Source organism: Rutidosis leptorrhynchoides, chromosome 10, assembly GCF_046630445.1.
Source record: "Rutidosis leptorrhynchoides isolate AG116_Rl617_1_P2 chromosome 10, CSIRO_AGI_Rlap_v1, whole genome shotgun sequence".
NCBI classification, from domain to species: Eukaryota; Viridiplantae; Streptophyta; class Magnoliopsida; order Asterales; family Asteraceae; genus Rutidosis; species Rutidosis leptorrhynchoides.
In genome coordinates this window covers 298,480,597-298,498,509 of record NC_092342.1, presented here as the reverse complement: position 1 = coordinate 298,498,509, position 17,913 = coordinate 298,480,597, and the positions used below count along the sequence as shown (strand labels likewise).

Below are 17,913 nucleotides of genomic sequence, written 5' to 3'. Positions count from 1 at the left end.
ATCCTAAAATTATTTATTGAACAGATAACGCAATCCATCATGATCATGTTTAATATTTGGCAATTTTTTGTTTTAGCTATACTGGCTCGGGCTCCCACTCCCTATGCTCATAATGTTTGCCACGGTATAGACTTTTTAGCAAATCAAATTTGTGGCGTAGATCAGTTCCTTCTGTAATAATAATTCAATAATCTAACAATTTTATATCTATATATATTTTTAACATATATTTTATTTATAATTTAATTTAATTCATCATAATAAAAAAAAATTTAAAAGAAACAAAACTCGCAACGTTTTCTCCAAGCCACCACACAACACATATACGGAGTATGAGCTACACCATTCTGCACTCTACAACCACATCATCTCATCATCATCGTCCATCAAAACCTCCATTAACAATGGAGCGAGCTGTTCTTCTTCGCTCTATTACCTCACGTGCTGCACCTGCCTGTATCCGTTCCTTCTCTCGTTCTTCTCACCGTCTTTCCTCCATACGCCACCGTCTTATCCCTAATTTCCACCGTCGTTCTCCTCTCGGCCACGACTTCCGCCGCCACATCTCCACCGCTCTGCCGTCGCTCGTCCAATTCAACTCTCGGTTCTCTCATATATTTCCCAAAGCCATCGCTACATCTCCTCAGTTCTCTCCTGGTACACCACTACTAATATATACTCCATTATTTTATTTATTATTTATATTTATTATTATTGGTTAATATTTATTTTGTTTAAAGTTTTGAACTACATACACGCATATATTACTCCATTATTTTAATTTTTATTATAATAATAATTATAAATATAAATTATAATGATAATAATTATTAGAATTAGAATGTTTTGTTGTTAGTTGAAGTTGATTATGCTTAATTAGGTTATAATTGTTGGAATGAAGGGAGAATGATGAAATTTAGCTTTAAATTTTTGATGTTAAAATTAGGGTTTATGTTGTGTGGTTGTAGATGCTGTTGGTGGTTATGATGAAGCTGCTGATAAGCTTGGATTTGAGAAGGTATCTGAGCAGTTTATTGAGGAGTGTAAGTCGACTACTATTTTGTATCGACATAAGAAGACTGGTTGTGAAGTTATGTCTGTGTTGAATGATGATGAGAACAAGGTGTTTGGAGTAGTCTTTCGTACTCCTCCGTAAGTGTTCTCTCTTTGTTTTAGAATCTGGAAAGTGTTGTGCATGTGTATATGCGTGTATATAGGAATGACAATGGCCACCCAATCCGGCGGATATTCACATGATCCACCTGATTTATGATGGATATGGATACGGACAGAATTTTTTTTTCACAGGGGCAATTTTTTTTTTTTAAAGCGTTCGCATTCACTTTAAATTTCTTTCGTCCATGAAAATACAAACTTTTGGGTCATGGGCTTTTGGGTTGGGGCCAAAATATGGAGGCTTTTGGGGGCAAAATTAAATTTTAGGCAAAATATGGAGGCTTTTGGGGGGGAAAAATTAAATTTTAAGCCTGAAAATTTCAAATCCACTGGGGCAAAATCAAATAAACCAAAATTTTAACCCTGAAGATGATTTCAAATCCACTGGGGCAGGTGCCCCCTGCCCCTAAGTAGTTTCGCCCCCGGGTACGGATATGGATGAACCTAAATGGATATGGATGAAAAAGTTTCATCTATGGATATATTCGTTAACACCCGAAATACATATTTAAACACATAAATATTGGATAAATATTGATACAATTTACACATTCAACTATGATATATCTTACAATAGAACACATGTACGCAAAATGAAAAGTTTCGTCCATGGATATATCCGTTATCAAGTACTCAAAATGACTAATGTTGTACTCATTCCCACTTCATTCAACTATTAATGCAGGAAAGATTCAACTGGAATACCTCACATTTTGGAACACAGCGTACTTTGCGGTTCACGAAAATACCCTTTGAAAGAACCCTTTGTTGAACTACTGAAGGGGAGTTTGCATACTTTTCTGAATGCTTTCACGTACCCTGACCGAACATGCTATCCTGTTGCATCAACAAACACTAAGGTTAAATATTTTGACAAGTTATTGAAAGTAGACTGAAGTGATAGATACACGAATAACTTTCTTAGATTTAGTTTAGTGATGTATAGTCATATTTGTTGTGTAGGATTTCTATAATTTGGTTGATGTATACCTGGATGCCGTTTTCTTCCCCAAATGTGTAGAGGACATTCAAACTTTTCAACAAGAGGGTTGGCATTACGAGCTGAACGACCCATCAGAAGAGATAACTTACAAAGGTCAATAAACTTTCCATATCTGTTTTATGATTTTATCAATTTTTAACTTGTATTCCATTTTTTTAATTTGTTGCTATCTATCTGTATTAGTGAATTCTTAGCATCAAAGTATTATGTATGTTACTAACTTAATCACATAAATCTGATACCTTAAAGTAGAAGAATTCAACTGAACCCTGTTAAAACTACTTATCTTTGGTTCTTATATTGTATAATCGTACTTTCAGGTGTTGTATTTAATGAAATGAAAGGTGTTTACTCCCAGCCTGATAACATATTAGGCCGGACATCTCAACAGGTAAGCATCTTGTCATAAACGGAAGACCATTTATCACCAATAACATATGTATCTCGTAGAAATTAATATCTCAAACATCTCACCTGATGCCTCGTTCTAATTAATGCAGGCTGTTTTTCCAGACAATGCTTATGGTGTTGACAGTGGTGGTGATCCCCAAGTTATACCCGCACTCACATTTGAAGAGTTTAAGGTAGATGTATTTTTGGATGCTTCGGGTTAATTAATCTATTCCTTTTTGGAAGGTTTTTGGCTATGTTGTAATAGGATGTGATGGTTAATTATTATATAAACTCTAGGCATATTATTATGTTATAATATATTTAAAAGTTACATGTTGTGTCTCTCACCTTCACGTTGAATATTAATTATTAATTTGTTAGTAAATATAAAATGTAAATTACACAGGATTTTCATCGCAAGTATTACCATCCAAGCAATGCCAGGATTTGGTTTTATGGAGATGATGATGCAAATGAGCGCCTACGAATCTTAAGTGGTACGCCTGTAACATTCTTATTTTCAACCTCCAAGGTCCATTTTCAGTTCTAATTTCCACCTCATCTAACATCTTTATTTTTTAACCTATATTGGAACAGAATATCTGGACATGTTCGAAGCAAGTCCAGCCCGACTCGAGTCCAAAATAGAAACACAAAAACTGTTTTCCAAGCCTGTTAGAGTTGTTGAGAAATATCCTGCAGCCGAAGGTGGTGATTTGAAGAAAAACCACATGGTATGCCTTAATTGGTTGCTTTCTGACGAGCCTTTGGACTTGGAAACCGAGCTTGCACTTGGATTTCTTGATCATCTATTGTTGGGAACTCCCGCTTCTCCTTTAAGGAAAATTTTGCTTGAAAGCGGTTTGGGAGATGCGATTGTTGGAGGTGGAATCGAAGACGAGCTTCTTCAACCTCAGTTTAGTATTGGATTAAAGGGCGTATCTGATGAAAATATTCAAAAAGTTGAAGCATTAATCATGACCACCCTTGAAAATTTGGCTAATGAAGGTTTTAATATGGAGGCTGTGGAGGCTTCCATGAACACAATTGAGTTTTCTCTCAGAGAGAATAACACTGGATCGTTTCCTCGTGGCCTTGCTTTGATGCTTAGGGCTGTTGTAAGTTTGAGCTTATTTTAATAACTCCATGGGTACTTGCAAACAAATTATGTGTGGGTGGGGTGGGGTGTGGGATGTTAAAATGGGTTAATATGTGGTACAGGGCAAAATGGGTGGGTCATGCTGTAGAAACTGCAAACATTTTTTTTTGTTTTGTTTAAAATAAGAATATTTAATGTGTTAAATATGGTTATGAAACTTCATCACTACGTTAGTAATCTGCTTGTTTTTTATAGAGTGATTTAGAAGGTTTATGCATTTGATTAATTGAATACATGTCATATGACTTTCAACACGTCTAGTTTATCTATTTGATTTTCTAGTGGAAAAACGTAGCCTGAAGTGACCTGCATATAAGTGGGTTGAATTCTATACTTACTGTTTTTATTTTTCCATTTTTTTTCTGCCTTTCAGGGGAAGTGGATTTATGATTTGGATCCATTTGAACCATTGAAATACCAAGAACCATTGGCGGCATTGAAAGCCGGAATTGAGAAGGAAGGATCAAAAGCAGTGTTTGCTCCACTGATAGAGAAATATATTTTAAATAATACTCACCGTGTAACAATTGAAATGCAGGTACTGTTATTGTATATTTATATGATTATTATTATTTTTCTTGAGTATCCACTTATGTGTACTGTTTAACAGCCTGATCCAGAAAAAGCTTCAAAAGATGAAGCAGTAGAAAGGGAAAATTTGGATAGAGTTAAACAAAGTATGACCGAGGAAGATCTTGCTGAGTTGACTCGTTTGACCCATGAACTAAAGCTGAAGCAAGAAACCCCTGACCCACCTGAAGCTTTGAAAAGTGTTCCAAGTCTTTCTCTGCAAGACATTCCAAAGAAACCTATTCAAATCCCTATAGAGGTAACATCACCTTGTAATCTATGTTTTTATAGCTCCTTGTGTCGAATTTTTGATTGATGATCTTTAGGGAAGCTAAATTCTGACGCTTTTAGGTTGGAGATATCAATGGAGTGAAAGTATTGCAGCATGATCTTTTCACTAATGATGTCCTTTACTCTGAAATAGTATTTGATATGAGTTCACTGAAGCAAGAACTTCTTCCTCTGGTTCCACTCTTTTGGTAAGATGACACTACTTACCCTAATTGTATAGATCTTTGTGATACAAATGAACTTTTAAGGAACATGTGTACAGACTTAAAATCTTTGTTGTAAAAGCCGGCTGACTAGGCCAACAATTTGCGATTTTAAAGTAGTCCGACCCGACTAGGCCAAGTCGGTCTATATCGCTGGTCAACGCTGATTGGTCAAAAGATTTATTTGGTCCAAGTTGTTCAAATTGGTGAAAAACGGTCAGAGTCAAAGTTGGTCAATGTCCGACTAGTCCTCGACTTTGTTTTATAATCACATGCATAACACAGAGTGAAAAGATGAACTTACATAGTTAACATAGTAAAACAAAATACATAAATATTAAAACAAAGTAGATATACATCTTTTAATTTATTTTCATTTAACACTTAATAATCATCTTAATCTTATGCTTGTGTTATATATTACTTAACAGCCAGTCATTGCTGGAGATGGGTACAAAAGACCTGGATTTTGTGCAGTTAAATCAGTTAATTGGAAGGAAGACAGGGGGAATATCTGTATTCCCTTTTACATCATCAAAACGAGGGTCAGACACTCCTATCAGTCATATTATTGTTCGAGGAAAAGCAATGTCAGCACGCACCGAGGATCTTTTCCATCTGGTATGTTCATTGAATTCACGATGCGAGAATACAATATACATATACATGCAACTGAAATCAAAGTTTAAGGCTTGGTCATAGGTTCACAGTACTCGTTCTTGATTCGCTTATAATGTTTTTTTTTCCCCTTAAGTAAACCTTTAAGTTATTACTCTCCTATTACAGATCAACTGTATCCTCCAAGATGTCCAATTTACCGATCAGAGGCGTTTCAAGCAGTTTGTCTCCCAAAGCAAAGCTAGAATGGAGGTATTGATTGTACTCATGGATAATTCAAATTTTCAAATATCACATCTATTTTAATATTCTGGTCTAATTTGGTAATTTCTTTATGTAGAATCGGTTGAGAGGTAGTGGTCATGGCATTGCAGCTGCAAGGATGGACGCAAAGTTAAACAGTGCTGGGTGGATTGGTGAACAAATGGGTGGTATCAGGTTGGATATTTTATGTTTCTTTATGTGTCAGTTTATATTTATATTTATATATATCTAATTTGCTGGTAAAATCAAGAATTATAATTTAAGTTTAATATGTGAAAAATTTGACACTATATTTGAGTTCATCTATGTGTGAGGTTGGATCTAGTTTCAAGACTGTAAACACTAAATTGTATATATTTTAAATTGTTAGTCTGTTATGCTCTAGTTTCAAGACTGTAAACATGCCATTATGTTAACGTTCATTATACTTGCAGTTACCTTGAGTTTTTGAAGGATCTTGAAGAGAAAGTTGAACATGACTGGAGTGGCATTTCTGCGTCCCTTGAAGAGATCCGCAAATCCCTTCTGTCAAAGAACGGTTGCCTTGTGAATCTTACATCTGATGGGAAAAACCTTAAAAACTCAGAAAAACATGTTGGGAAGTTTCTTGATCTGCTCCCAACTACATCTTCAGTTGCATCAGCTTCTTGGAACACACGAATTCCATCTATAAATGAAGCAATCGTGATACCTACTCAGGTTGGTTTCTATATTTATATGTTCAATTGTGTATGCTTTGACTGTGACTTATCAGTATTAAGCTGATTATTTACAAATGCAGGTAAACTATGTTGGAAAAGCAGCAAATTTGTATGAAACTGGGTATCAACTTAAGGGAAGTGCATATGTTATATCTAAGCACATAAGTAATACTTGGCTTTGGGATCGTGTGCGAGTTAGTGGCGGGGCTTATGGAGGCTTCTGTGATTTTGACACTCATTCAGGTAAAAATCAGATAATTTTCTATGACACTATCGTTTCCGTTACTAAATTTGGTTTACCTGTTTTTAACCGATTTTTTTGAACAGGAGTATTCTCGTTCTTATCTTACCGGGACCCTAATTTGCTTAAGACACTGGATATATACGATGGAACCAGTGATTTCCTTCGTCAAATGGAAATGGATGATGACACTCCTACAAAAGCAATTATTGGGACAATTGGTGATGTCGATTCATACCAATTACCCGATGCCAAAGGATATAGCAGGTAAGCAAGTGTTCTTATATTTCCATGGTACATACATGTTATGTAGAAGTGGAACATCGGGATGCAAAATGGGTGGGTCAGGCTGGGTAATCAGTCAGAAGTCAAAACGGGTAATCTACAAGTACAGGTCAATACGAGTTGGCGGTGACCACTGGCCACTTGACCAGTGAGCACTTCTTTACTCTTGTATAGTTTTATAATGAACGTACTAACCATGATTGCAAAACGATACCTGTATTAAAGACAATCTATTTTGGATGACCTTCAACTTTTTGAGTTGGTAGATTAATTTGACATGCTTGACTCATTTGCCCTATTTCCTTTCTTTGTTAGATCTTGTAGCTCAACCCAATATGACCCATTAGGTATAAAACATAACTAAAGTAGATCAATGTTTTGGTACACAAGTCGGTTGAAACAACGTCTACTACCACTCCAAATGCTTCTAGAAGCTGGGAATCTAGTTTTGAGGCCCGAGGTCTTTGAAGCTTTTTCATAGAGTTTAGACCACTTTAATGTGTACCAAATTTAAGAACTTTTTTATATATATATTAGGATGAGGGATGTTATTAATGGATACTGGTTTTTTGCAGCTTACTACGATATTTGCTGGGAATTACAGAGGAAGAAAGACAAGTAAGACGTGAGGAGATACTATCTACAAGGTACAACCTGAAAAACTATTTTCAAGCGTTTGATAGTTGCATGTTGTGGGCCATTATAGTGGCAGGCTGTACACATTTTTAACACTATGTTTTGTTCTGATATTATTATATTATGTTTTCTTTAGGTTAAGTGATTTCCAAGACTTCGCAAATGCAATTGATGCTATCAAGGATAAAGGCGTTGTGGTAGCAGTAGCATCACCCGATGATACCGATGCTGCAAACAAGGAACGGCCTAACTTCTTTCAAGTGAAAAAGGCTCTCTAAAACGCCACAATATCATCAAATTTCGTCTCCATGGTATATTTTTCTTGAATGTTTTTAATTCCATGGTGAATTGATACATGTCACTAGCTCATTATAGGAATCATAATATAGGTTAGAACATCATTTCTTATAGACAAGATGGAAATTTCAGATGAAGAGATACATGTCCAACTTGTATCATTTTAATTTTAATTTATACGATACTACTGTTATTTTTAAATATTTACTTTCCACACTTATTTATATATTTACCTGGTTTCCGTTGCTTTTTTGACACGGATGCATGAAAATTTATATTAGCATCTCTGTTTCAGGTAATGATTAGTCAAGTGCATATAAATAGAACATAGTCTTAACCTTGTGTTATAGCTCATGTGGTAGTGGTCTGACTCTCTTAGCGACAGGTCAGGAGTTCGACTCCCGTGGGGTACAACATTGCACACAAGGTTGCCCCCTTTACCCTTGAATTACACCCAAGGGTGCCTTCTGCATATCGCGTTGCGGGGTCAGTGGGGGAGAGGAGTTTTACCACCCTTGCCCTCGGATTGGGCCGGGTTTTCTCATGGGCAGCAGTTGGGGGCGGGTTATGCAACTGCGGGAGATGAACATGTGGGTGGTTAAGTCTCTGGGTGATCCCGTACTGCCGTTCCCAAAAAAAATAGAACATAGTCTTGTTAGTTATTTACCTTATTTTGGTCTTTGAAGTTACAAATTTGACATTTTAAACAAGGAACATGTACATATCGTTTTGTAGTAGCAGCATTAAGTAGTGTAGGGAAGGTGAAAATGAACAAACATGAGGCAAAAAGTAAATAGCTTTAGTCTCAAATTAGAGTTATATGGTACTGTCTGTACCTTGAAGTTGGTCATTTAACCTTAGTTGGGTGACTGTACAACACTACCAGTCCCCTTGTTTCTAATTGGCTCATCTCTACTGCATTGGTACTCTCTGGTCCCATCCCTTATCTTTTCCCGGTCCCATTTTGATAGTCCATTTTTTGTCTTACAAAATTATTAGTCCACTTTTATACAGATAAGAATAAGAATAATGATTTAAGTTCTTTACACCTTTACTTTATGCGTAAAACAAAAATGTAGATAAAAAAGTTCGGGGTAAAACTGTAAGTATTAAATGTATGTTTTTTTTTTTGTATGTGAACTATTAAATTGGAACAAGGTTACCTTTTTTTTTTTTCTTTTCCAAAACTACTTTACAATTTACCTATGTTTTTTTTTTTTTTTTTTTTTGGCCGAAAAAAGAAGATTATATTGATAGAAACCTTTTAAATGAAGGTTTATTTTCCAAATACAATGAAAGAAGCATGTGTAGCTCAAAACAAGAACTAGCCCAAATTACATGAAAGGAACTAGTAAACTAAATAAATATTGAAAGGCTAATGAAATAGAAACAAATATGGGAGCAAAACTCGTACTGTTATGCACCAAAGAGGCAATGTACACCCTTTATGTGTTTCTCAGAAGGGAGTAAGAGACCATAGTCAATGCAATATTCAACAGTTTGATGTATAACTTCTTGCAAATTATACTTGTACTGAAAGCCCAAATCTTTCAACTTCTTTGAAGACATGGGGACTGATTCATTTTTTGTCTCTACAACTCTTTGTGAATTAAGGGAAAGATGAACTTTTGTAAAATGATGAACCAATTGAAACCATGTACAACTATCAGTGCAACATATGTATCTACCATGTGCTTGATCATGTTCATGAGGTACAAGTGAGCTTTGTAGTGGCGATTCCAGGATTATAACTCAATGAGGTCTCAAATTTTTTTCCATTACCAATTATATTTGAATGTTATTTTAGTGGTAGTTTACCCTAAAAAATACTATGAATTCGACAAATATATCGGGTCCGAGTGGTTAAATTTAGTAGTGTCCTATACATTTTAAATTAAAAAAAAGCTATAAATCTGAAAATTTTATTGGGGTCCTTCATTTGAATTTAGTGGTGTCCTATACAATTTAAATGGTATTTTCAACTAAAAATTTTCAAACTAGTGGTATCCTGTGAGGCTGTGACCCCACGGGTATATACATAAACTCGCTGGAGCTTTGCATATGTCTTCTGTATGAACTAATGCAATTGAACCCATTCTTGAATTCACAGATGATAATATAAGAATGAGTGTGGAATCACCTGTTACAGGAGAAAGAAAAAAACGAATGTATAATGGGACTATCGAAGTGAGAAAGAAGGAAACATTTGTCAGAGGGTTTCCAAACTCATTGAGAATGGGTTGTGAAAACCACTTTAACCATGGTTTCTTGAGATGCTAAAAATGGAATTTGAAAGCTATTTACTAAGGCACCAGCCATACGACCTCTCGACTTGATTCTGAGGCCTCGGGAGTTCCAAGAGGCGATTCTCATCATTTTGGAGAGGTGGCGAGATCCTCATCCTCCGCCATATTCTTCATCATCATGTCGAAAATTTTCAATTCCTCTATATAAGTTAAATATTTCGCCCCGAAAATTTTGCCATTAATCTTACTTTTTTTTAATTTTTGATTCTTGCCCAACAACGTGGTTGATTTCACTATCCGTGTCGAATATATCAGAAATATTTGGTACGTTGTCGACACAATTTCAGAAATACCAGAAATATGTATTGTTATTACTGAGCCCTACAAGTACAGTTACACTTGAGTTTGCTGCATCACTATTAATCTGCATCTTCTGATTGTACTGTACACGTATGCCACTTTAAGGAACACAATCGCGAATCATTTGTCTAGACATAGCATAGCAACAAAGTCGGTTATTCCTTTGTACCTTGAACTTTTGAAGGGTAGGTTCTTACATTCACAGCAGAGGTGGGGAAATGGGTAAAGGTAGCTTACTCGTCAAAATAGTAAGGGTAGAAATGGGTCAGGTGGGGGTTTAACCCATAAGCAATTTAGTGCTAGTAAAACAGTCTTAATTGGACCTCTACATGACTTCTCATTTGCATTTTTTTAGTTTCTATTCCTTCCGTCCCATATTAATATTAATAGTTCAATTTCATAAATAAATAAATATACTAACAAAAATTACAGTATAATAACGTTATTTGTGTGTTTTTTGTATAAGGAGTATTAAATTGTGATAGACAGTATTATACATCTTGAAATAGTGTAGGAAAACTATTTGGACCTAGCTAGTTTAGCAAGAAAATAGGTGGGTGCCCTTGATTTTAGCGGGTAGGTTCATTCATTAGTTACTGAAAATGAAACTAAAAGAAAAAGTGGGTGGTTTTTGTCTTATATATCAAAGCTAACACATTTAATAAGTATTTTCCTTTTCTTTTTGAAAATATTTATTTAAGCTTAAAGTCATCATCAATCCCATTATTGTGAGGAATCCTATGCATTCCCGTAGTCGTATTAATGTCATTCCATAAATATATTTTTTTTTGGGTAATGGGTATCACCCGGTGAAATATATTAACGAATAAAAGAATAAACGTTACAAAGCAACGACTATAGGATAAGCCCTAAAGCCTCACAAACAAGCCTCACAAACAACCAACTCAAGCCATAAAACATGAGAAACACGAGACAAAAGCTCAAAACAAAACAAAAACACAAAACACTTAAGGGATCTTCCAATCTTCTTTCATCCGGAGAACCTTAGTAGAATTTTTCCACTTGAAAGACATAAGCTTTAGCCGAACCGTACCATATATAAGCTTGTAGATCTGATCGTTTGATCTCGAAGTTTTCTTGAACAGACGATTATTCCGTTCCTGCCAAATAAAGTAAATCGAGGCACCAAAAAGCAACTTTATAATAATGATTCGAGCAATCTTCCGAGAAGCGAAAGGAATTACTAATTCAGAGAAGTCTTTCCAACCATCAGTAAAGATTGGAAAGTCCATATGCACTTTAACCATATCCCATACTTTATGCGAAAACATACATGTAAAGAAAAGGTGATCTTGGGAGTCTGGGACTAACTTACAAAGAGGACAAACAAGCAGACTATCATCACGGATTTCCCATGGCCGAAGTTTGTCTTGGGTCTTCATCTTTTCCCTCATGAGCAACCAAAGCAGAAATGCATGCTTAGGGATACAATGGGAGAACCACACCATATCATACCATCTAACTTGCTGCGATTTGGGACGAATATCATGCCACACTTGCCGAACAGCAAACGCATTAGAAGTATCATCAGAGTTGAACCACAAAACCGAATCATGCTCATCACTTATAGGAGGAATGTTTATTTCTGCTATAACCGGAGCTTTATCCAACCATCGAGCAGGCCAACACCAATTATCATTAGAAAACACCACATTAAAACTATTCAAAGCACTAAACCCTTCACGAGAGATATCACGCACTGTAAGATAAGAACTTAAAGGGCCTTGGGCACACCATTTATCATACCAGGCCGAGGTCAGCATACCATTACCTATATGATGAAAAAATCTGCCCTTAAGGATATCTCGAATACCAAGTAGTTTACGCCAACACCAACTAGAATTAGTCGGAATTGGTACATCCCAGAAATTACGTTCACGTAACCTATACTCGTGGATCCATTTAACCCACAGGGATTCCGAATGAGTTAGAAGCCTCCATATATGAGTAGTCATGAGAGCAATATTCCAATATTTTAAAGGCTTTATACCTAACCCACCCTCTGATTTTGGTAAGCAAAGATCGTCCCACTTTACTTTCGCTTTGCCTTTCTTCATCTCACCTTGGCACCAAAGGAAGCCCCTCATATTTGATTCAATCTCATTAATAATACCCACTGGGAGGATAAAAATAGACTGCCAATAAATCTGTATCGAGGCCAATACAGAAACGATCAACTGAACACGCCCTGCAAATGAAAGAAACTTGTTCTTCCAATCGTTGACTTGACTTCTAACACGATCAACTAATATTTTACAGTCCCTATATCGAAGTCTGGAAGAAATCAAGGGGACTCCAAGATATTTTACCGGAAGCGTTCCTTCATCAAATGGCAGAAGAGTAAGAATATGGTTTTTGACGTGCACAGGAACATTGGCAAAAAAGGCAACACTCTTTGGCATGCTAGGAACCAGGCCCGACGACACTTTAAACTCATCTAAAGTTGTACTAATAACAGCCACTGAATTGATATCACCATGTGAAAACATAAACAGATCGTCAGCAAAACATAAGTTTATGATTTCATGTTTGTCGCATTTTGGGTGGAATTTGAACGAGTCAGAATTCTGTGCGTTACGAATGAGCATGAGGGTTAACACTTCCATTACTAAAGTGAATAAATAGGGTGACATTGGGTCCCCTTGTCTTAGCCCGCGTTTACCTTTGAAATAGCCGTGAAGTTCACCATTTATATTGATCGAATAGGAAACCGAGCGAACACATTGCATAATCCACTTTATCATTAATATGTGGAAACCAAATCGGAAAAGAATTGTTTCCAAGAAATCCCAATCAACCGTGTCGTAGGCTTTTTGAATGTCAACTTTAAAGGCACAACGAGGTCTACCATTCGACAAGTGATAGTTCTTCATTAGTTCCTGAGTAAGCAACACATTATCAGTTATTCGACGGCCAGGGACAAAGGCGGACTGGTTCACATTAACAATGTCATCAAGACTATCCTTCAACCGATTGGTAATAATTTTACTTATGCATTTGTAAAGAGTATTACAACAGGCAATCGGTCTATATTCCGTTACTTTATTTGCTGATTGAACTTTAGGCACGAGGGCAATAATAGTATGGTTCAGATCACTGAGAAGCTTGCCATTACTGAAGAACTCTTGGACAGCTTCAACAATTTCATCACCTACAATATGCCAGGATGACTTAAAAAAGGAAGCTGAATAACCGTCCGGGCCAGGAGACTTGTTGTTTCCAATGTCAAATATTGCAGATTTCACCTCTACCGCAGTCACCGGCCTGATCATAGAAGCGGCTTTGTCAAGCGGAATAGTTTTGGTAAACAATGAATCCGGATCATTCAGAGGGATCACTTTAGGACAAGAACCAAGAAAGGACTTGAAGTGATTAACAAAAGCAATGGGTATATCCTTACCTTCTATGACATTATTATCAATATCAATGAGGTCAGCTATCCGACTTCTGTTAATTTTACCTTTCACAACTTTATGGAAGTAACTTGAATTTTGATCACCAACCCTAAGCCACTCCACTTTTGCCTTCTGTTTCAAGAATCTCTCTTCGTCTAACACCGCACTTGAATATGCACGTAGTAAGCAACCTGCCTCATCTCTAAGTTCACTAGAGAAAGTATTCAAATCAAGAGCACGTTGGGCCTCATCCAACTCAATCTTGAGCTTTTCAACCCTACTGTGTAAGCTACCTTTGTCCCACATCAGTTTACGCAATGGCTTTTTTAGGAATCTCAGTTTCTTTACTACTTGAAACATTTTGTAACCCACCAAGACTCTTTTCCACCCTTTCAAAACAACATCATCAAACCCTTCATTGTAGACAATAAAATTACAAAATTTGAATGGTTTCGGGCAAGTGGTAATGGTCGACGGGATTTTAAGAATAGCAGGACAGTGATCCGACACTCGATATGGTTGGAATAGGGCATAAGCATTCGTATATTCATCCAGAAAGACATCATTAACCATAATTCTATCTATCTTTTTAAAAATACCATCAGAAGTTTGAGGTCTTTGGTTCCACGTAAAGTGCATTCCAGTTCGGTTAATATCAGACATACGAACATGTTCAACACAATCTCTAAATTCTCGCATGAAAATGGTAACACGAGAACCACCAGTAGTCGAGTCATCTAACTCTAGCGAAACATTGAAATCTCCCATCATAGCCCAAGGATGATTACCTACTAAGTTTTTAAAATAACATATGTCCTTCCACAAATCACGCCGCTTCACATAGTAATTGTCTGCATAAATAATAGATAGAAAGAACTGTTTACCGTCTACCACATTCTTGACCAAACAATGAATTACCTGATCAGAGGTATGAATGACCATAAGATTAACTGTCTCCGGGTTCCAACCAAGGATGATACGAGTACCACCTTCACAAGCAGATTGGTTAGACGTCCACCCCCAATTCGGAAATATAGAATTACATATATTACTAAGTTTATGAATGCCAATGTGTGACTCAAGAATAGAGCACACACTTAAACCATTTTCTACTACAATATCATGAACCTCTTTGTGTTTCGGAGACCGGTTCAAGCCTCGAATGTTCCAAGTAGCTAGACTAAACATTGGGAACCTTGTTAATGGGAGTGCTTGCCCCCTCAGGATTGGTTCCCATATAAACCGACGTTTCATCTTCATTGAGCTCGACATCGCTTTCCTCATCCACCAGAACACCCACAGTTTGAATAGGTTGCTGCTCATTTTCTTCAGTTATATGATTAAGGCCATCAAATGGGTTATCAACAACAACCTTCTCAGGTTGTTCGCTATTCCTAGCCACATTATTAGCTTCAGGTAGAGGCTTTTTAACTGGGCGGTACACCATCTTTTGTTTATTCCTTCCAACAACAAATCCATCAGAAACTTTTGCATTCTTTTTTGTATCATATTTCTTTATCCCAATAGTGACAAAACCATCAGCATCAACCTGTTTCTTAACTTCTGGTTGAACCACAACAGCCAGATTTTTAGGACACTGTGTGGCCTTGTGACCAAAGATAGCACAGTTAGAGCACCTAGGAGGCTTCCATTCGTATTCAACTCTAACAATACTTTGTGTGGTACCATTACCTTTCAAGCTTGGAATCGCCACTTTTATGTTTTCTTTCAAATCAGTTGCTGATGATACCTCAATCATTGCCCGCGCATAGTTGGGACGTCCCCATGATTCAAGGCACATTGTACTAGTATAGGAATCCAGCATCATAGGATTACCTACTTTTGATGCAATGGCACTAAGTCCGTCTTCTGTAAAGCCCGCAATAGGTATGTCATGCAGCTTGACCCAAACCGGAACACGAGTTAGGTCTTCTTTCATCAATGTAATGTCTGGTGCCCACTCATTTAGAATTATGGGAATAGTTCGAATAATCCATGGACCATTCTCAAGCACTTCTTTCATTCCCGTATCCGTGGAGAATTTGAAGAAGAAAAAACCCTTAGAGTTCATCATTGTTTTCTCTAAACCAAATTTCTTCCAAACATTAGTGACATAATTATTAACAACCGGATATGCAACCCGCTTACCCAAAAAGTAACCATAAAGAGTATTGTTGTATCTCTCTGCCACTTCCTTAACAGATGAAACAGGTATAACCACATCAATGTCACCTTCTGGTTGTACACTTGGTTCATAGAATCGAAAGTTCACTGCCTTCTTCATCTTATTACCTTGAAGCACAGAGTTATAAGATGACTTATTGGTGTTATCATGCCCATCATTTTGCGCTTGGGCTTGTTTATCAACTGGAATTGCACTATGCGACTTGTCATTCGCACTATCAGTAACATCATTATCATGACTTCTGAGATTGGATCCCAGCTTAGGAAACTCATATTGATTTGGGACATATCCCTCTTTATCACTAAACGAGTGGACGCTACCAGAATCAGAATCATTACCCTTATTAACTTGAAACGTAATAGGCAAACCTGTCAATGGGTCCACCGTTTGAAATTGAACAGTTTGATCAAGCCCTTCATCCTTATTAACCGATTTATTTGAGTCATCACTGTCATGTGACTCCTCTTCTCCACCTATTGTGCGACTCCGCAGAACCCTAGTCGCAGTAGCAGCACCTTTTTTCTTTTTTCTTCCGGAGTTTTTCCCCATGATTCAAAGGAGAATCAATAGGGAAGACAAGCAAGAGCAGATCACGGTATAATCAGCTCAATTGAGGAAGAATTGCCAGAGATCGCCCTTAATCGCCAGAGATCGCCCTTTTTGCTAACCCTGTAAAAAAAGATTCCATAAATATATTTATACTTAACCTTTTTTTTTTTTTTTTTTGGTGAAAAAAGAGAAATATCTTTTCGGCAAAAAAAGAATCTATCTATCTATCTATCTATATCTATCTATCTATACATTATATAAAACACGTGTCATTATACTGACGTGTCAACTTCTTATTTATTTTCGCCACGTGTCATTCTATTGTTCTTCTCATCTATTTAATTAATTTTCTCAATAAGAAAAGTATTCATATATACTAAATAAAATACAATTATTTTAAATATCAAATTAAATAAATAAAATAATATAATGGAAGTAAAAGGAGCAATAAAACTTCACATTTAACGTTAATAAAAATATAAAATTAAATAGTAAAACTAATTAAATAAATAAAATAATATAAATATAAAAGTTAATATTGTTTAATCTTATTATAAGTATAATACAAATACTTAAATATTAAATCACCTATTAGCAGGTAAACACATAAAAAGTAGTAAACAAGATGTGCACCCTAACACATAAGATTATATTTGAGTAGAAAATATACCTCACAACACAAATGTGTGTGTGAAATGTACGAGAAATAGATGAATAAACTTTAAATAAAATTAGATATATAACTTAAATTAAATAAACAATCAAATATCTATACTAAATACAAAAGATGATATTTAAATAAATCTAAAGTATCAACTTTTTGACATTTGCGATACGTATTTTAACGGACGGGCTCATAAACGTATCACTCTATGTTCAAGAAACTTTGCGACATTTAATGAGAACGACCGATTGTTGTATTGTAATTGTATTCAATACTAACGTTTTACGATACTAATATTTTCAATACCTCATACTCAGGTTATCATATATTATATAAAGTGTGTGTAATACTAACGTTATCGTATACAACACTTTTGATACTAATACTTTCGATACAAATGCTATCGGTGATAAACGGTTTTTTTATTATAATTGTATTATATATTTGGTGATTATCAATACTAATGTAATCGTATACTAATTTATGCAAGTCCAGTGCAACGCACGGGCTTATAAAACTAGTTATCAATAATAAAAGAGGACTTCATTCATCAAAATGATGAAAGGAGACTAATACGAACTTGTGTAGGCCATTAGGAAATCAAACTAAGAAAAATTCCTACCAATAAAAGGGATTAAACCGAGTGACATAAGAGA

The 17,913-nt window shown here is 36.0% G+C and overlaps 1 protein-coding gene across 1 annotated transcript; it reads left to right on the top strand.

Moving 5' to 3' along the window:
• The first annotated feature begins 286 nt into the window (after positions 1 to 286).
• On the top strand, positions 287 to 8,038 carry LOC139872878 (presequence protease 1, chloroplastic/mitochondrial-like). Its single transcript, XM_071860808.1, has 19 exons — positions 287 to 657; positions 969 to 1,152; positions 1,862 to 2,036; positions 2,140 to 2,272; positions 2,500 to 2,570; positions 2,680 to 2,763; positions 2,979 to 3,069; positions 3,170 to 3,690; positions 4,105 to 4,269; positions 4,342 to 4,560; positions 4,653 to 4,780; positions 5,227 to 5,416; positions 5,582 to 5,665; positions 5,754 to 5,851; positions 6,112 to 6,376; positions 6,459 to 6,621; positions 6,706 to 6,886; positions 7,480 to 7,551; positions 7,677 to 8,038. Exons 1-19 carry the CDS (start codon positions 333 to 335, stop codon positions 7,816 to 7,818), a joined length of 3,291 nt encoding a protein of 1,096 aa, XP_071716909.1. The 5' UTR covers positions 287 to 332; the 3' UTR covers positions 7,819 to 8,038.
• The last annotated feature ends 9,875 nt before the right edge of the window (positions 8,039 to 17,913 follow it).